The sequence below is a fragment of the Rhipicephalus sanguineus genome, chromosome 11 (assembly GCF_013339695.2).
Source record: "Rhipicephalus sanguineus isolate Rsan-2018 chromosome 11, BIME_Rsan_1.4, whole genome shotgun sequence".
Classification (NCBI taxonomy): domain Eukaryota; kingdom Metazoa; phylum Arthropoda; class Arachnida; order Ixodida; family Ixodidae; genus Rhipicephalus; species Rhipicephalus sanguineus.
The window spans coordinates 82,220,285-82,238,200 of record NC_051186.1 but is presented as its reverse complement, the minus strand read 5'-3'; the positions used below and the strand labels follow the sequence as shown (position 1 = coordinate 82,238,200).

The following is a 17,916-nucleotide window of genomic DNA, read 5'->3' as shown; positions in this document are numbered from 1 at the left end:
ACTCTACATCCTTGAAATGCATCAAAATGTTCGCTCGTTTTTAGAACGGATACGAGATCCCGGCCTTGGCGAACTTAAAGCGCTGTTTAATAGAACGTCCATCTTCGAGGTAGAAGATCTTACTATCGTTCTCAAGCCAAGGAATGCCTATTGTCACTGGGGTAGAGCAGTGGACTCCCTCATTACAAGGAAACCGTGAAAAAATAAACAAAACAATACAGGGCATGGGCAGAACACAGTATAAACGCAAGGCAGGGACCGACAAAATATCACGACACAAGGTATAACTTACAAAAGCGCTTGCGAACAAAACAATAACAAAGAAAAAGAAAAAAGCCCGACGCAATCATCTGTCCACGGGCGCGCCTCGTTGCGACACATCGCGACCGCGCATTAAAAGAGCCCCGCGAATGTCGTTGGTCGTCTCTTTCGCTATACGTCCGTCATTTCGCCGCATCCGAGTTCGCTTAAGCGAGGGATTTCTACTGCGCACGCGCAACGCCAACAAAAGGGACGCGGCAAGCGGACTTGGGGCAAAGGAGCAGGTCGTTTCGTGTCGCATCGTGTAATCGCTCAAAAAGCCCACACACGCACACGACACAGTGAACGCACACAACGTAGGCACTACTCTCTCGGCTCACGCTAGTCAGTCAGTCACAAACGAGTGCGTGCCTAAAAAAAAACATTCCAGGAAGAAAAGAAAGCACCCCCCCCCCCCCGTAGGGACGTCACGCCCCAGATACACCTGCTCAGTGGCCTATTTTAAAAAAGGGAGTGTATAGTCTGTAAAAAAATAAACAAATAGAATAAATGTACAGGAGGATGTGAAAGTGAATGAATGGCGTGTGCGCACCCCAAATGCGAAATGGTCAATGTATTCGAAAAAGAAAAAATATATATATATTCAGACAAAAAAAAAAGGGGGGGGGGGGACAGCGTTACCAGCGACACTCGGCTACACCAACGGTTGAAATCAAGAAATCGATTACAGGAGTCGAAAAAAAAAAAGTGTATCGCTAGGTTAACAAAACTAATCGATGAAAAAGTGGGCGAATTTCGAGAAAGCGATTAGCACTTGCGGGGTTGATAAGTGGGCGGGGTTAGTTGCTGCTGTTCTTAATAGGACAGTGAAGAGAAAAACGATTTTCTCATATTAGTAAATTACACTTTCACAATTCCAAAATCAACACCCTTGCCGCGAGAAGACGCTTGGTAAGCGCGAAAACGCGTAAAAAGAAAATGCGGGTGGCAACGCCACCTTGAAATTCTCGCACCGATCACCGTGACGTCATAGATTTTTGACAGTGTCTACTAGGTGCCTGCGTAGTTTCTAATCGGTAAAAATGAATTACATTGCTTTCTAAGGGTGCCAGAGACTTAACGTACCAAGTTTCAGCAAATTTCATTGAGCCAATGTGGCCAAAACACGAAAAAAAAAAACGCACCGAAATCCGTGACGTCACCATCGGAGATATTGGCGAGAAATTTAAAAGTGAAAGTTTCGACGTTGGTTTTCTCATCTATTCATATATCTACGGTGGTGAAATTAATGGCACTAGAGTTCCCAGAACATAAATTCATCAGCCTAAACTAATTTACTGTTTCGCTTGAGTGCCTCTTAATGAAATAGATGCGATGAGTCGACGAATAAGAATACGGAATGTCTTGCTGGATTACCAAAACTAATCGATGAAAAAAATGGGCGAATTTCGAAAAAGCGATTAACACTTTGGAGGATTGATAAGTGGGCGGGGTCGCTGCTGTTCTTAATGCGGACGGATGATTGCAGCTATTCGAGTCACCGAGATCAGCGCCAGATCCCTCTCTACGCCGGTCGAGCCTGATGAATCGCCCCCGATCGCATCCTGGATTAGTCAATACGGGAGCGCCGTGTGGGGGGACCCGGATGACGTCACGTCGGGACCGGACGTCACACGGAATGACCCAACAACATAACGCTTTCGAGAGGCTGAGCACGTGTGTGCAAGCACTGCTCCTTTCAAGTTGGACAGTATTTTGTTTTGCTTGTCTTTTTTTCCACGGAAAAACAGCGGTGCTTTTCAGGCAACGCGACACACTTCAGCACAGAAAAACGGATACCTTTCTTTTCTAAAGGTTAACGTAGCAACCAGCAAAGAGAAACCGTCCGAACTGCCAGTAACACCCATGAGAGATGCGCTTCTAGAAAGTTTTGCGCGCTGTTTATCTTGGTTTAGTTTGGGAGAGTTCAGCATGCCTATCCAAGTCAGGTGTCTTCATTACAAAGCTTTAGTTGAAGGACAGTTCGCTACGCCTCTTGACCCATGTCCATTCGTTCGTAGCCGCTGCAACACGACAAACGCACCCCAACTCTGCTCAAATGTTATTTCGCGTGCTTTCACTTACAGCTTAAAGTGAATTAGCATAGACTACTACAACCCTTGCAACACCTAAGTTCGGTCGATCTATCCTTTCAAAACAGTGACTGTTGCGCCTGCCTTCGTGACGTCACTTGGTGCCGCAAATCTTACTGCTTGGCATGTTGCTGAGCTAGCTGATGCATGCATAAGCAAAATGGCTATGAGCTAAAAGGACGTGGACGAAGTGTTTGTCGTTTCGTGTCTTTACTTCGTCCCCATCACTTTAGCGCCATACCCTGTTCTCCTAAGTTTATTGCTTGGCGACACTAAGCTAAATTAACCTACGCGAGACTACAACACTATGACTTCTTAAAGAACCTCGTTGACACGATTCTACATAATACGTTTTACGGCCTAATACGTTCTTGCTTTTATTCCCGGCCAACGTCCCTTGGAAATTATGCATTCATTTTCATGCGTTCAATATACGATCACATTTTTGCCCAGAATTGGATAATACGACCGCGAAAGTGGACCTTAACAGATATATCTACAAATCCTAAGTTTATTCATCAGTATACTAGCTCGAACAGCGTTTCAACAAGCCATGATCTGCACGGTGCAGCGCCGCTGACGCCGCAGCAGCAACGTTTTTGCGGCGAAAAGGTCGCTGCCAGGCGATCTTTTCGCCGCAAAAAAAAACTCCAGGTGCATCGGAAAATTGACCAGCTACCTCAATGTTGCTCCAATAAAAGTGAATTGCTGACGGGGTATGCATATTTTCCCCTTTTTTAAAAAAACTGTTTGTTTAATACGATTTTTGCGTAATACGTTTTATTTGCTGTTCCCGTGAAAAACGTATGAACGAGATCCCACTGCATATACCACGCCGCCACGAAGCGGTTACCCAAAATGAGCCTTTCTTCGAGTTGAGCATCGCTTCGAACGAACGACGCGGTCTCGTGTGAAACGGCCGGGCGGCTGAAAGCCAAAACAAGCTCAAGCAGGCGAGCCACTCCAACGTACGGCGGCGCGGGGAAAAACAATAGACACGGAGCACTAGGAGCAACAAGAGGATGGCTTGCCTGTCAGGTCAAACGCAGGTCCATTGGAAACTACCGCGAGCGGGCTGTCGATGCGGGCGCACTGCTAGACGTCACCTTTGCGCTGTCAACGCGAAAGGCAGCGAAGCAACCCCGGCTCCGCAAGCCGTGGCCAGCAGTTCAATAACCTGCTACACCTCGACGAGACAATAAAACACGCGGTAGACAGCAGAGACCGGCGTCCCTTATAATCACCCGTTCGTCCAGCAAAAAAATCGCTTAAAGTTAGAGTTCTGGATACCATGCGATAATAAAGGGGCAAGTCAAGAAGATGTTGCCGACCGCTCGAAGTACAATGTTTCAGGATAGGGCGTAAACATGAGACGATTTTACGAAGCTTCTCGGGTCGAGCATTAAAGAAGAGTGTCTGATATCTGTGTTTGAAAAGAACAGTCGCGAGTTGACGGCGAGTTTAACACAAGCGCGTAGCGTTCATCTCCTTGTCTGTTTAAACGAACTCTCCGCAGTGTACTTGACGGAGAAACAGCGGCTTTTTGACCGTGAAAAACCGGTGACTCGCAAACGTCTACGACAGAAAAAGCCGCACGGACTACGCGTGTTGTCGCAGGAAAGCAACGACACTGCGGCTTGAAAGCCGAGGGTCGAAGACTTCAGTAGACAGCGAAGGCGGAAACCGCTTGGGCGACAGAGAACAGCGTCCCCTCCGTCAACACACAACATACAAAAAAATGTTTTACCTCATGTTTCCGTTTTCTCCGTTCTGTGCGTCCGCGCTGGCCTCGCCGATGGGTCATTTAAGCGTCCAGCGTTCCGGCCGAGGGGTTAAATCCGAACGGTCACCACTCCTCGGGGGTCACTACGCGCACAACTTTTTTTTTTTCTTGCTTCCCGAATGCCTTCGGCGGATCGCCACCGCCGCTCACCGTTCGCACAAAACTTCAAGAGTCGCCCGCCGCCATGTTGATAACAACAACTGAGGCACGCCGGGTAATCTTGCTTTCTGCGCTACTTCTTGCTACTTCTTTGCTGTTTGCTTTTATCGCGACGAAATCCTATTCATTAGTCTGTTACGCAACCCCACACCCACGCGGTCATAAACCCTACCCAACATTTGACTCAAAATATAAGTTTTACAAGTTGTCGCGCCATCTAGGAACGCGTATACAAACAATAAATATGTTATTTTATTAACATAATTGCGGAATATGTTTAACTGGTTTACGCTAGACGTAGCAAGCTTTTTAATGTACTAAAATAAAGTTGCGAGAAGTGGTGGTTGCTTGACGCAGCGTTTCGCAACCAGATGTTTTCGCAGCTTTAGGTTAGTGACACACCAGAAAACACTCGTCGATCAAACGCGTACGTGTATTTAGCATTTTGATAAGAAAAATAAAACTTGCTTTCAAGAGGTCACGAAGAGAAAATTGCACTAAGTTGCTTAATTGATCGGTAAGAAACTCGCAACCTGTTCTTCCGTCTAACAAGTACGAATCTCAAAGGCTATGCTTTTGTGCGGTACAAAGACCAAATACACGTCATAGCTGCCATGTTGTAGACGTAAACGGTACAAAAACCTTCGCACCGCGAATACCAGGAGGAGACACTTTCTTCGCCGTCGTCCATGATGTCTTCGCAACGTCACGCAGCCTGCGGTTGATGTGTGTGTGTCGTGTGCGTAGAGGGGAGAACACTGCGGTGCCAAATAAGTTGTCAAAGAAGTTTGGATGCCCGCTTAGGTGAAAGTCACTGCCAGCGTCGCGATCATGACTTTCATCACGTCGTGGGAGGAATTCTCGAAAGCCGCCGAAAGGCTTTACCTCGCAGATCCGATGAAGGTGAGAAGGAAAAGTGCAAATGCCCGCAAGCCGGCACATGCGGCATGTCTTGCAAGCTGCCGATCCACCCAGGTTGTGGACGTTTTGACCGCTAAGCACTCTTCGAAAAGATCCAGAAAGTGTATTTTGCACGCTCCGAGCAAGTGAATTAGCGAGAGCAACGCCTGCGTACGCCCATTCCAGATGGTGTGCGTCCTATATCGGCATTCCAGAGCGCGGAGCAACTTTTTTTGTACACGTGTTACTACTAACAATCCTTCGTCTTCTTCCTCTGCAGGTTAGGTTCACTCTGAAATACAGGCACTGCGACGGCAAGCTCCAAGTCAAAGTGACAGACAATCAAGTGGTACGTAAAAGCGTTTTTGAACCATTGCCAGCGCTCGCCAAAGCCGCGAGCCGCCAGCGTTAAATGGCCCAAACTGTCGTATCCCGTGGAACGTGTTTCGGAGGCGAAATGCTCGAAACTTTGCCTGCCGCAGCTGAATGTTTACAGTCGTAAATAGTACCGAAAGTGGCGTTTAGTTACGTCAACTAGTAGACGTCAGCATACCTCGAAAGTCGCCACTCTCATATAAATGTACTTGCGGTCTCTGAACTTGTGTTTAGAACATTTGATCGGAGCTGTAATTGATGTGAGGGGTAGTACGTTATGAAAGTGTTTAGGAAACTTGCTAAAGTACACGTCGATATCGTGAAATGTGCAGTTCTGGACGCTAAAACGCTTTAGGCAGAAGTGCTTTCTCTACGACTCTGCGAGTTGTTAGCTCCATTGATGAAATCGCCTGCTTCTGATCAGTTGAAACAAGTGCTTTATAAAGAACAGTTTTTCATCTGTGGTTGTGAGCAACTTCACAAAGTAAAGTAATAGCAGTATTTGGTGGGCTTTCTTATAATGTAAAGGCTTGTATCTTTAGAAATATGCTGACGTTTATGAGCAGCTTACCGAAGTGATATAAAGCACGTTTTGTAGCTCACACTAGAGTCATCTTTGTGGAACACGTTATTTGCTGTGTCACAGATTTCAGGAACATAAACAACTGTGCATAGGTTTCGATGTAGTAAACACAAAAAATTCATTAGCACACTGAAATCATAACCTCAACCTCAGTGAGGTTGCTAGACACGACTGAAAGGTGAGGTGAGGTCTGCCTAACGCCCACTAACGTTCAGTACTAAACTGAAACAATGTGACTGAACAGGGACGCATGTGTACTCCATTCCATACATAGCAGTTAACGCTATGGAGGCTAGGCAAAAAGTGTGGCCAGCAGAATGTGCCACTCTACACGTCTCATAGCTGCATTTCGTCGCGAGTGCGAGCACAGCAAGGGCACGCATGTCAAGCATCGCGATGCATAAAACAAAGGCGAACGCTAAGATATAGAACAACATATTCACAGCCGTATAACAAAGTTGTTTATCTCCAAGTTACAAAAACTTATTACTCCGCATAAAATTGAAAGAAATCCCATTGTGGGTGCAAAACAAGACTGAAACATTTCCTGATGCGAACACATCTACTGCACATCGTCGACTACTGTGTATGGAACGGAGTATAGAAATGTACACCGCCGACATAGTGCGCACTTTCAAAAGATTTCTTGTTTGAAAAATGCCTTCTTTTCAGTACCCTGCCCAGAGCATTTGTACATACATGGTTACATGGCAGGTTTTGTAATCTATCATGTAGCATAGTAATACTTCTTGGGCAAGTTGGTAGGATTTGGAAAACCTCGTGTGATGGGTCCGAGTGAGGCCACCAAGTTGTATTTGAAGCTGAGCGCCGTGAGGAGGTTGGCAGCTGTTGGCTACGATTGCAATTACCCGTTCTGAGCACTGAATCATTGACAAGGCAACTAACCAATGTCTCTATTTTCTTCCTGACAGTGCCTTCAATATCTGACGGAACACTCTCAAGACGTCAAGAGGATAGAGAAGTTAACGAACCTGCTGATGAGGCACATGGCATCGAAGGAGCGATGACTGCGCAAGCCGTCCGCCTGTGCCTTTCCACGCTCTGTACATTTCTCCATGCCTACGGACTGTTGTTTCAGGGAGACTGTTGTTAACGTCTTTGCGGAGGTGGCCATATGCTTTTTTACGGGGTGATGGCAGTTCTTCGCTCGAGTCTCTACAATGAATGCCGTGCCCGATTGCAGCGCGAGCGGTTTGTTGTGCTCGCTCGAAATCTTTGAGCAAGTGAGCGATGTGTGAAACTGCTTTAAGTAGGCGCTGCTCGGTTGCGCCGTCTCTCGAAAGAACTGTTGCGCGAGCACAGCGATGTGTAGCCGCTTTCCAGTGAAGGTCTCTCGTGGGCCGTACGCCTTTGCTCGAATCGAGCATTTCCGGGTTTGCTTGAAAGGTCGTTGACGTGTTTGCGCAGAGGTAATGGAACCAAGTGGCCAGAGAGATAAAGAAACTGTTTAAAAATGAATTTGTCACCAGCAAGGTGTTCCTGACGTTGCGTGGTGTAGATTGTGTGCCGCAAGCATGTTTTGTGAAATTGCTGGTCTAAGAAATACATTGCTTAAGCACATTAAGAATAGTTGTGGAAGCAAAAGTATTACCAGCCAAAGGGACAGAAAAAAAAACTGACTGAAAGTATAGGTGGTATGGCAGCCAAGTTTTTCCACAACTTGCATGCAGTGCCCCATGCGATTAGCTTACTTCCTGCAAGAATTTGTGGTGATGGGGGGCGGGGTGTAGAAAGGCCTTGGTTGCTTGGTACAAGGTGACAAGATTACACAGGCTGCTGTGTCACCAGAGCAAAAGTTCTGACTGGCCAGAATATCAGATGTGCATTTGCACAAGTCGTTCAACAGGGCTAGTTGTTTCTGAAACAATTCCAGTGCTTGTCCTGCAGCTCTAAGGATCAAAAAGCCTTTTAAGGAATCGTCTTTTCCATGTACTCGGCCCAGCTGTATCTTCATTTATTGCACAAATGCCTGTGCTGCCCAAATTGGTTGCATGTTTCGTCTCACTGACATAAAACTCGCAAGTGAATAAAACTGTGTCCATCCTTACAGCAGAGGGTGTTGTTGCAATTTTGCCTCTTTGCTTTGTTGACAGTGACTTGACGGCTTTTAGTCATTGGTCTAATGGTGCCACAGGTATATTTACGTTCTTGCAAGAATCTGCGACAGTCGGCACTTAAAAAAACAACTCTCCTTGCCTCGTAAATTTAATTGAGTAGAGCTGCAGTAAGCGACAGTTGTGAATGAATTTGTGAAGCCTCACGCAGAAGAGTGTTAACGTATCGTGTGATAATAATTGTTGGGGTTTAATGTCCCAAAACCACAATACGATTATGAGGGACGCCGTAGTGGACGGCTCCGGAGGGCTCCTTATGTGCAAATCTTGCAATACTGGCTGGAAATGTTATAAAGCCTTTATTTTTCTCATTAGCAAATGCTTTCTTTATATGCGCTCATTAAAGGGGCCCAGCAACATTTTTTGGGAATGGTCAGGAATTGCAGCCGGTTGGTATTTGAGGCTCCTGCAAACATGTGAGCCAAACAAAGCGCAGCTTGCGTAATTTACAATTAAACTTCAAGGTCGCTTGCTCGTCCCACGACAAGTGATGTCATATACACAAAAGCACATGGACGTGGCCAGTGGCTGATTTGAGCATTGTGAGCTGCATGGTTACTGCAGCTGCCGTGCCGTGCCGAACTCTACAGTGCGATCACAAGCGCACTGAAAGTGAGCGAAGCGTTGAAAGAAAAGAAAACAGAGTGCGTGAAGTCATGATGCGGGCTCATGTTCAGACGTAGCTTCTTGCCACCTTGTCATCCGTTCCCTGTGAAGCTTTCAGCGCGCTTGCTGGGACGAAAGCAGAAAGAATGCACATAAAGCGGGCAACAAATCCCTGCAACTCCGCCCGTTCTCGACCCATCCTAAAAATTATTTTCATGGCTGTCAATTCGTGAGGCAGTCAACTCCGATAGCGAGGTCATTAGATGATTACTTGGAAAAAGTGTTGCAGGGCCCCTTTAAGTCTGACGCATAGTTATATCTTGAAAGTTTGGTTGTTTCAACGGGAGAGTGATACAGGAATGCAGGCTCTCGTATCTCTTACTTCGCACAATATTTGCACAAAGGCGCAATATGCAAGGTGCATTTGATTCACCAGCACTGTCCAGAACAGATTCACAGCGGCACACGAGATGTTCTGAAACTGTGCAGCAGTGCAGGCCATACATTTTGTCTGCTTAATGTACTCCGTTCATGCAAGTTTGAGAAGGCGTGAACTGCACAGAGGCTGGTTTCTAAGTCCTAAACAGGACCACATGTCGCACAGACAACAAATGCGCATATGTACTTTTCAAATGGTGCACAAGTTTATGTGGTACGTTGACCCCTGTGTTATTGCTTTTTTACACCGAGCCAGCACATCATGGTCACCAGTGTGTGTTGAAAAAGCATGACCTGGTTCAGGTGGCACAGCCAAATTGAACGTGCCTATGTACAGTGCAGGTTCCTACGAAAACTGACTGCAGGCAACGGGCCATCGCCCGTGTGCCACGAGGTACCAAGTGCGCACTCAAGCATTTCTATGTGCACACTTTGAGGTTGTAAAATCGTGCAGTGAATCCACATCCAAGTATCGCAGCACCCAAAAATGTCGGCGTACATTGCAGATTTCAGTCTTTTTTTTTAGTGTATTTGCTCAACAAAATTTTGTCAAATTTACCGTACCAAGTTTCTAGCCGACTTGGAGGAAAACGTTTGATTTTAGCAACCACGTAGGCCCTAGAAGACTCAAAATCTGCAATGCCACGGCAAGGTGGTGCGAGGCAAATAGGTGCGAATTTTCTCGCTTACCAAGCACCTTCTCGAAGCCAGAGCACTGCTTCTTTTGGAACTGTGAAAGGTATATTTATTAATGAAAGAAACAGTTTCTTTCAATTTAACGTTACTTTAAGGGTTGCACGACGCACTGTGCTGCATCGCTACGCATTACATTTTTCTCTGTAAAGAAACCTTTCCAATGGAATGTTTCGCCAGTCCCTTTAAGTTCAGCTTAACGAGATCCTACTGTACATCACTATAAAAAAAATTATGCTTCGCTGATTTTACATATGTGGGTGTTTACAGGGAAGTTTTCAAATGTAACTGCACTGCTAGTTATTGGTTATACACTCCATACTGTTGCAAGGTCTGACTCCGAATGCACTCGTTGAATATTCAACAGACCAGCCATGCTTTCTGCGACAGTGGCTCACCAAACTCTTGGTACAGTTGATTGAACCCCTTTATCCCCTTCAGCGGCGATGTGTACACATCAACTTCGTAGGCGCGTCACGCATCAAGTGTGTCTTCAAGTGGCTTGAAACGCAGTGTGCACATTTGTGCAGGCTTTCCGAGTGGATGACTAGCGGTCATTTAACTTCATTATGCTGCACATTGCTGCAGAGGATAACTTTGCTGGAAACACTACCATGTTCAATGATCTTTCGACGTGCCGCGTTCCAGGACCAACGTGACGAGTGCTATTTTTCTTTGATCAAAACGAATACAATCAAAGAACAAATTGGGCATGCATTTTGGGCCTAATATTCCATTCTTTTTTCATGCAAGAATTGAAGCTGACTGATTGTAGAATAATTATATATTTAATTACATGCTAGTTAACATTAACTACTTAAACTCGCACAAAACAACACATTCCTTCATTTTCTTTCGTGGAATGTAATATTGAGTGCCTTGGAATTATGCTATGCAAATTTGACGCATTTGCAGGCAGTGCATCATAATTCGTGCCTGAAGCGGTCATAAGAGGCACTGATGTAACAGACAGTTGGGTGTAGCAGACACCAGTGTGCCTACAATGAAACAGGGATCAATCAGATAATGAGAACGTGGTACCCTGCTTATAAGAGACAGCTTATATAAAGTCGAAGAACTGTTCCCCGGTGTGTGTCTCTTGTAAATAGGTTCAACTGTATAGCAACCGCAGCTCAACAGTAACGAAAGAACAAGGCAGCATCTTTGATAGGTTCACAATTTCATAGCTTTTATTTACAATCCAGCCAACAGCCAGCTGTAAAAAAGTCATGCTCAGACTGGGGGGAAAAAAAAAAGAAAAACAGTCCACGTATAAAGCTTCTTGTGCTTGCGTATGTTCAATAATAAATGGCAGTAGGTTCTTCAAAGGAAACTTGAACTGGTTCTCACAGGTTTCGTTAGATTAATAAGCGCGATAAATGCTAGACCGTTATTGTCTGATCAAATTACATTGCAATGCCAAATCTCGATTCAGCTTGGAAAATTCTCATTGTCTATTTTCTTTTTTTTTTTTGTGCTAACATGGTTCGCAACACCCATTTCTTACGTCACGGCTGAACACTTATTCTAAGTAAGTTGAGAGTTCACAGAGACTACGAGTTAAATTTTTTTCATCGAAATGTGCCTGCAGCAACGCACTGTTTGGACAGCTCTGGCCATGCCTTACGCCTTTCAGCACCAACTTTCGAGAACCAATGCAACGTCCCTTTGGAGTAAAAGAAAAAATTAAAAGCTATTTAAGAAAAGCGCACCACCCACCAATCTTGCCACCTTAACTGTGGACACATACAGAGATCAAAATACAGTAGACTACCGTTAATTCGACTCCGGTCATTCTTAAATTCTTAAAGCCGTACAGAAAATTCGGTGGTTGGCAGATATGCACGTGATAGGTCAGACCTATTGTGTAGGTCCCTTCGGGGTCGAATTAACGGAACTTTGCTGTAAATGTAAGCTCGCTAGTGATCACTTCCAAGACCAGCCCCAACTGATAGAATTAAACAGAGGCGTGTGCAGCTTCCGAAACAAAACAGACAGGGAGTTGCCGTGCAATGAGCCGACCTCCTCCCGTGGAACGCCGCTAGCGACCCCTTGCCTTCCGCACTGGCAGAAGTTTCCTTTGCGAGAGTACTGGTGTCCATTGAAGCACGTTTCCATGTCGCTAGAAGCCATCGCGCTGACCAAATCACTTGTGCAGGGACAGCGTGCGAAAGGACTATCACCAGAACAGACGGCAAACCCTGCACTGCAAGCCGATTTAGCTTCACGAACTGCTTCACAAATTGCACGCAAACTCGATGTGCAACGGTGCCCATGGGCATTGTAAAATGATGCCCGGAGGTATTGCAGAGGCGTAGTTCAATTCATTAACATTATCGTGAAGCCAGTAATGAGAGAGCATAGTTTGAGGTTGCTGGCACTGAACATGATGCTGTGTTGGCAGTCGCCGAGAGAAACCGACTCAGAGCACGGCCCCCAAAATTCCTCACTGCCACTTTTGCACTGGCGTCCCCAGTAAACAATCGAGTGTTAACAAACAAGCACCACGTTGCATGCACACTTGAAAAACTTGCATGTGAGCATAAACACACACACACACGCTCACATTCAATGAAAGAAGAAAAACGAAGCTTTGAACAGAAGTCTTCTGAGCATGGCTTTCATTCCTCTCTGCTCTCACGATTGCAGACTTCTCATGCGTACGAAAAGAGACATCTAATGAGAGGCAGAGAGGGTGCTTTAAAAACAATTAGCACATTATATTAAAAAAGCGGGGCAGGGAAGGGGGGCACATGCTCCAATATCAAAAGCTGGTGACCGACGAGGAAGGCGTGACATATTTACAGGCTCCTCGCATCACCAAGAGAATACGTTGTCCTGACGCTGCCCGCCTTCGGCCGCAACTCCTATCTTGATGCTGCGGAGTAAAGAGAAGCGTACAAAATGATAACAGTGCAGTTTGATGGCTATTCGAGAAAAGATGGTAAATGCACATTAGTACTTGCAGTCAACGTCCGATTTTTTGGACTCCCTAGGGACTGCGAAATCGTCCAAAAAAACGAATTCATGCTTTTTTATTCTGCTCAAGCGGTCAAATCGCCACAGCCACGTCCGAAACAGCTTTAATGCCTCCCAGTACACTTATCAGGAATTTTGGTGTGCGCCCAGGCTCTCGCAAATACATTCGGTGTCTGCCGCGAACCCCGCTTAGCTACGTGCCAACTGCCACTTGCAAATTTGCACCTCGTGATGAGCGCCGCTGATACAGTACCAGCAAAGCACAAAATAGATTACGGCTCTCTCGCATGGAGCGTTTGGAAACGATGACGCGGAACACAAAGACTGTGGCGGAAGAGTGGATGACTCGTCAGGATTGTGTGTGCACGTAAACGCGCGCACACACATCGCCGAATCTCCGCCGATACGCAGCATTTGCTGCCGTGTGAAGCCGATCGTTTCTACATGTGTGCAGCACATTGCCAACTAAGCTGACACCATCACTGTACTCTTCCTGTATCGTACGCACGCATTTGTCATGAAAGGGTTCGTGATGGCCACTCCGTTCCTGATCACACACGGGCGCCGCTACAGTGGCTAGAATGGGGAAGTGTGATGAGCGCGCCCGCTCGGTCGTGCCGTTTTGCAGGGAACAAGGTAGATGGCGCTGCGGCCCGTATTCACGTCGCGCGCTTGAAGCAGAAGCGTTGCCAAGGTCTTGTATCGCCGCGTTTCGTTATTCCACTTAGCGTTTTTTTTGTGTTTTTTTCTCGCTAGTGCGGCTACACACTTTGCATGTTGTAGCTCATTGATATGTAATGCTACGAGCCTACGATGACGTGAACAGATGGCTGAAGCTTGCATGGATGCGGAATGCCCTCAGCTAAACGCGATCAACAGGTTGTTGGATTCTTGCGATCGCAATAGTTTAGTTCGCCCTTAGATTTATTAAACAACTCTTAATGAAAAAAAGAGTGTGGACGCTTTATTGTATTATTATTTATTGTAATACACTTTATTGTATGCGTGTCCAAACATAACAGAAAAACACACAGATGCAGTCGCACCGGTTAGAAAGCAGTCATGTGGCCTGAATGTTTATGTCAGACGGCTAAGCTTCAGATGTTTTTTTTTTTTTCTCTCGGGGGTAGATGCACGTTCCTTGTTCAGCGACTTCGTGCAAAAGCGGAGGCGCGTTATTAAAAAAATCTTTATCATCTGGTTGGTTAGGCTCTTGCCTAACCAACCAGATGATAAAACAGCTGATCGAGGGCTCTTCTTTCGCATTATCATGCATTCAACTAACCAATCTGGGTTGTACTTCATTCTCTTTGCCGACTTACGTCGTGCACCCTGAAAACACTGAATGATGACAACCTTGGGTGTGAGATCTTTTTGTCGGCTTTCAAGGACGTTTCCTTCGAGCTCCTCATTTTGCTGTTTCAGTTTCTGCATAGTGTCTTCATACCGCGAAAGCTTGGCCCTTAATCTTTTAATAGCTTGTGTTTGTGCCCTCCTCTTTAATGATATACGAACAGCTCGAGTCAGGCTGCGTTGTTTCCGCGCAGATCTTTCATTAATGAGGCCTTTCCTGAGATGCTTGCACGAAACGCATTGTTTTTCTCTTGTGTAGTTCCCTGGCATTTTGACCTCCATATTACGGTACCAGTGACCACGTATGTACCTCTCGTTGCCGATGGCAAACGGAAATTCTTCAAGAGTTCCAGCCCCTGGGTACACACTTAGAGCATCTACCTGCCCTAACAGTGAGGCAGGGTTGTCGCGCCCATCGTGCAGTATCTGCACTCCTTTCACAAACACCTCTTGCTTCACCCCGTTTTCTTCTTTTGTGAAAACAACCAACTTCCTGGCGAACAAGATGCTTTTGCCTTTTCTGGGTTCACACACGCCGTAACCAACAGTCAGAGGAGATGCACCAAACCAGAGGCGTAGCCAGAAATTTTTTTTCGGGGGGGGGGGGGACATTATGTATGCTCGTGCGTGCGTCTGTATGTGTGCGTGTATATATACCCGAGCACAATTGAAAATTTTCGGGGAGGAGGGGAGTTCAACCCCCCCCCCCCACACACCACCCTCCCTTGGATACGCCCCTGCACTGAACGTGTGTTTCCCCCACGAGGGCGACGGTTAGGCGAGATTGTCAAACGGCATGCACGAATCGCTGTTCATGTCAACACTGTCGATCGTGTTCTCAGCACTTAGTGATGAGGCAGTTTCTTGAGCATGTTTCTTCCTCGGTGGGGCATACTGTTCAGTCCTTGTAGGGCGCTTTCTCTCCGGTGGTAGCCTCTTTGAGCAATAGGCAGGGAGGTTCGGGAACTGAGTTGCAACTGCTCCCGGAAGCAGCACAGGCCTGGTTCTGTCAATGCGGACGAGCTCACCATTCACAGTGTGCTCATAGTATCTAGAAATGAACCTGTCGCGGAAGTGGAGTCCGCACACCGCACAATTTTCTTCCAGTTCTTGTCGGCGCGAGGAATAGCGCGTTGTCACTATGCGAGCAAGGCTGGGTCCTTCGGTACACCAAACAAACAAGGACAGTTTAGTCTTATTAGACTTAAAGCCTGGCGTACACCCAGGCACAAAACAGTGACTCTGCCTCCGCGGCATGGCTACAAAGGACAGGGGGCAAACATTGCGCGCAGATCCGTAAAATTAAAAGCACGCACATGTCACTCGACAAAGAGAAACGGCAGGCTTTTCGGCGTGGCGGAGCTTCAGCGACGTGAATGCGGGAGCGAGCGCCCCCACGCGGTTCCCTCTCCTCAGTCTTCAGCGCCTCCCATAGGAATCGCTCGCCGGTAGTCACACTTCCCCATTCTAGCCACTGTAGCGCCGCAAAGGCGAGCTGGTTTCGTTTGTGAAGGCAACGTGTCTGTGTGGTGCACTTAGCAGTCTCATACAAAGAGGCAGCATGAACGGCGGCACGGGGCGTTTGGGTTCTCGCCTATTAAATGTGTGCAAAACGCATGCAACTGCGCTAGGCCACATGCACTACCAAGCACTTAACCAAAGATGCTTAGCGTAAGGGTTCTAGGAGTGTGCGAATATTCAAAATTTCGAATATTTTTCGAATAGTGTTTGCTATTCGATTTCGATTCGCACTGGAATTTTACTATTCGAACTATTCGAACTTCCCAAAGACAAATACAGTCAACGTCCGATTAAAAGTGACACCTACAAATTTTTAATACGCTTCACCTCAGTACACCCTCGTATTGCGGCAAAGCTGTCTTTCAAGCTCCGTTACGGTCGAACTTGGCCAAGACAATGTCCAATTGAAAGTGGTCTCGAGATTTTCAATATGCTTCACCTCATTAAACCCCCGTATTGCGGCAAAGCTGCTTTTCAAGCTCTGTTACGGTCAAACTTGGCCAAGAGACAGTCAATGTCCAATTGGAAGTGGTCCCTAGATTTTCAATATGCTGCACCTCATCACACCCCGGTAATGCAGCAAAGCTGCCTTTCAAACTTCGTTAAGGTCGCAAATGTACTAACTCAAGAAAACGCTGGTTCCAACATGGAGATGAAAGATGTGGCGGAGGTGGGGGCTCAATTAATGCTGTTTTGGACCTGAAATTTGGGCAGGAAGTCCGAAAAATCTGACGCCAAAGCTTTTTAGCATCCAAAGTTTCAGATGTTCTTTATATCGACGTCGTAGGCAGATTTGGAACTCCGGACTTGAAGGGAGCACACCCTTGTCCGCCACATCAGTTGGGCTTCCACAGAATTTGAAAGAAGAGGAGAGGCTGAGAAAATGGCATCTTTGCCTATGACGTGTAAAGTGTTGTCGGCAACGCTTTGGTTGCACCAAATCATTAACATAAATGCAATTCAGCCTCTAGATTGCCTCATTCTTGATAAGACAACTATGAAACACCACCCCGCCAGCGCTTCATCAACCCAGCAAAAAGAAACACTTTCATGTTGCTATCTCATAAGAATATGCTTAGGAATGCCAGCTTTTTTTCTGCAATTTCGCTTCGAAGTATTCGAAACATGTTTGAGAAATATTCGAAAATTATTCGAAAATTATTCGATTCGATTCGCACTCAATCTTTATTATTCGAATTCGCTTCGCACCCAAAATTTTGCTATTCGCACAGCTCTAGTTGTCAGCGATTAAGCCGCACTGGTGTGTTCGCCACCTGCCATCATCACGCCTCTGTGCATTTCCGCTGCTTATCCGTAAAGACATCGCCGCACGACACCGCGATAGCGGCCCCTTTGAATTCCTGGTCTGCTTCACCCCATAACACTTCGACATTGAGGCAAAGCTGACTTTTGTACTCTGCTACTGTCGCAAACAAATCGACTCGCGAAAGCGCTGGTTTGAACCTACGAGATGATACCGTATTTACTCGAATCTAACGCGCACCTTTTTTCCGGAAAAACGAGTCCAAAAATCGCATGCGCGTTAGAATCGAGTACCGAAAAAAAAAAAAAAAGGAACTCGGTTATCCTATTGCCATCGACATTTCAAGATGGCCGCCTCCTACGATTTCTGCCATTTTTTCAGTTCGTACGTGTGCTGAGGAGATTGTCATCCCGTTCTGCATTCGCATCGACGGCATGGAAGTGCCGACTCCAAATACTCGACGAGTGTACCACGATGCCGCATTCAGAAGAATAGTTATTACATGTGCAGAGAGACGGACGGAAATCGGGCCGCATCGCGGTCGTTCGGATATAGTTCGGAGTTCCCGAAACATGCGTGCGAGACTGGCGCAAACAGAAGCAGAAGATTTTTTACAGAAAAGCTTCACGAAAAGGTTTCAGTGGGCCAAAGCAGGGCCGGTTTTCCGAAATCGAAGAGCGTTGACAGCGACAAGGAGTTGTCCGACAGCGACGAGGACTGATCCATTACGCGAC

General features: G+C 46.4%; 3 protein-coding genes across 3 annotated transcripts in view; 1 reads left to right on the top strand and 2 right to left on the bottom strand.

The window, feature by feature from the left end:
- Window positions 1–4,397, bottom strand: part of LOC119374595 (protein enabled) — a 121,272-nt gene extending 116,875 nt beyond the window's left edge. Inside the window, exon 1 of the mRNA XM_049420384.1 lies at window positions 4,141–4,397. Within this exon, the coding sequence (XP_049276341.1) occupies window positions 4,141–4,145 (5 nt within the window). The 5' untranslated portion in view covers window positions 4,146–4,397. The remainder of the gene's footprint in view (window positions 1–4,140) is intronic.
- A 606-nt stretch (window positions 4,398–5,003) lies between these two features.
- On the top strand, window positions 5,004–8,263 carry LOC119374533 (signal recognition particle 9 kDa protein). The gene is made up of 3 exons (XM_037644668.2): window positions 5,004–5,238; window positions 5,516–5,584; window positions 7,126–8,263. Exons 1-3 carry the CDS (start codon window positions 5,167–5,169, stop codon window positions 7,219–7,221), a joined length of 237 nt encoding a protein of 78 aa, XP_037500596.1. The 5' UTR covers window positions 5,004–5,166; the 3' UTR covers window positions 7,222–8,263.
- A 2,948-nt stretch (window positions 8,264–11,211) lies between these two features.
- The window catches only part of LOC119375202 (autophagy-related protein 2 homolog A-like), a gene marked incomplete in the record, with an annotated part of 106,976 nt that continues 100,271 nt past the window's right edge, over window positions 11,212–17,916 (bottom strand). Inside the window, 1 exon segment of the mRNA XM_049411193.1 lies at window positions 11,212–12,943. Within this exon segment, the coding sequence (XP_049267150.1) occupies window positions 12,933–12,943 (11 nt within the window).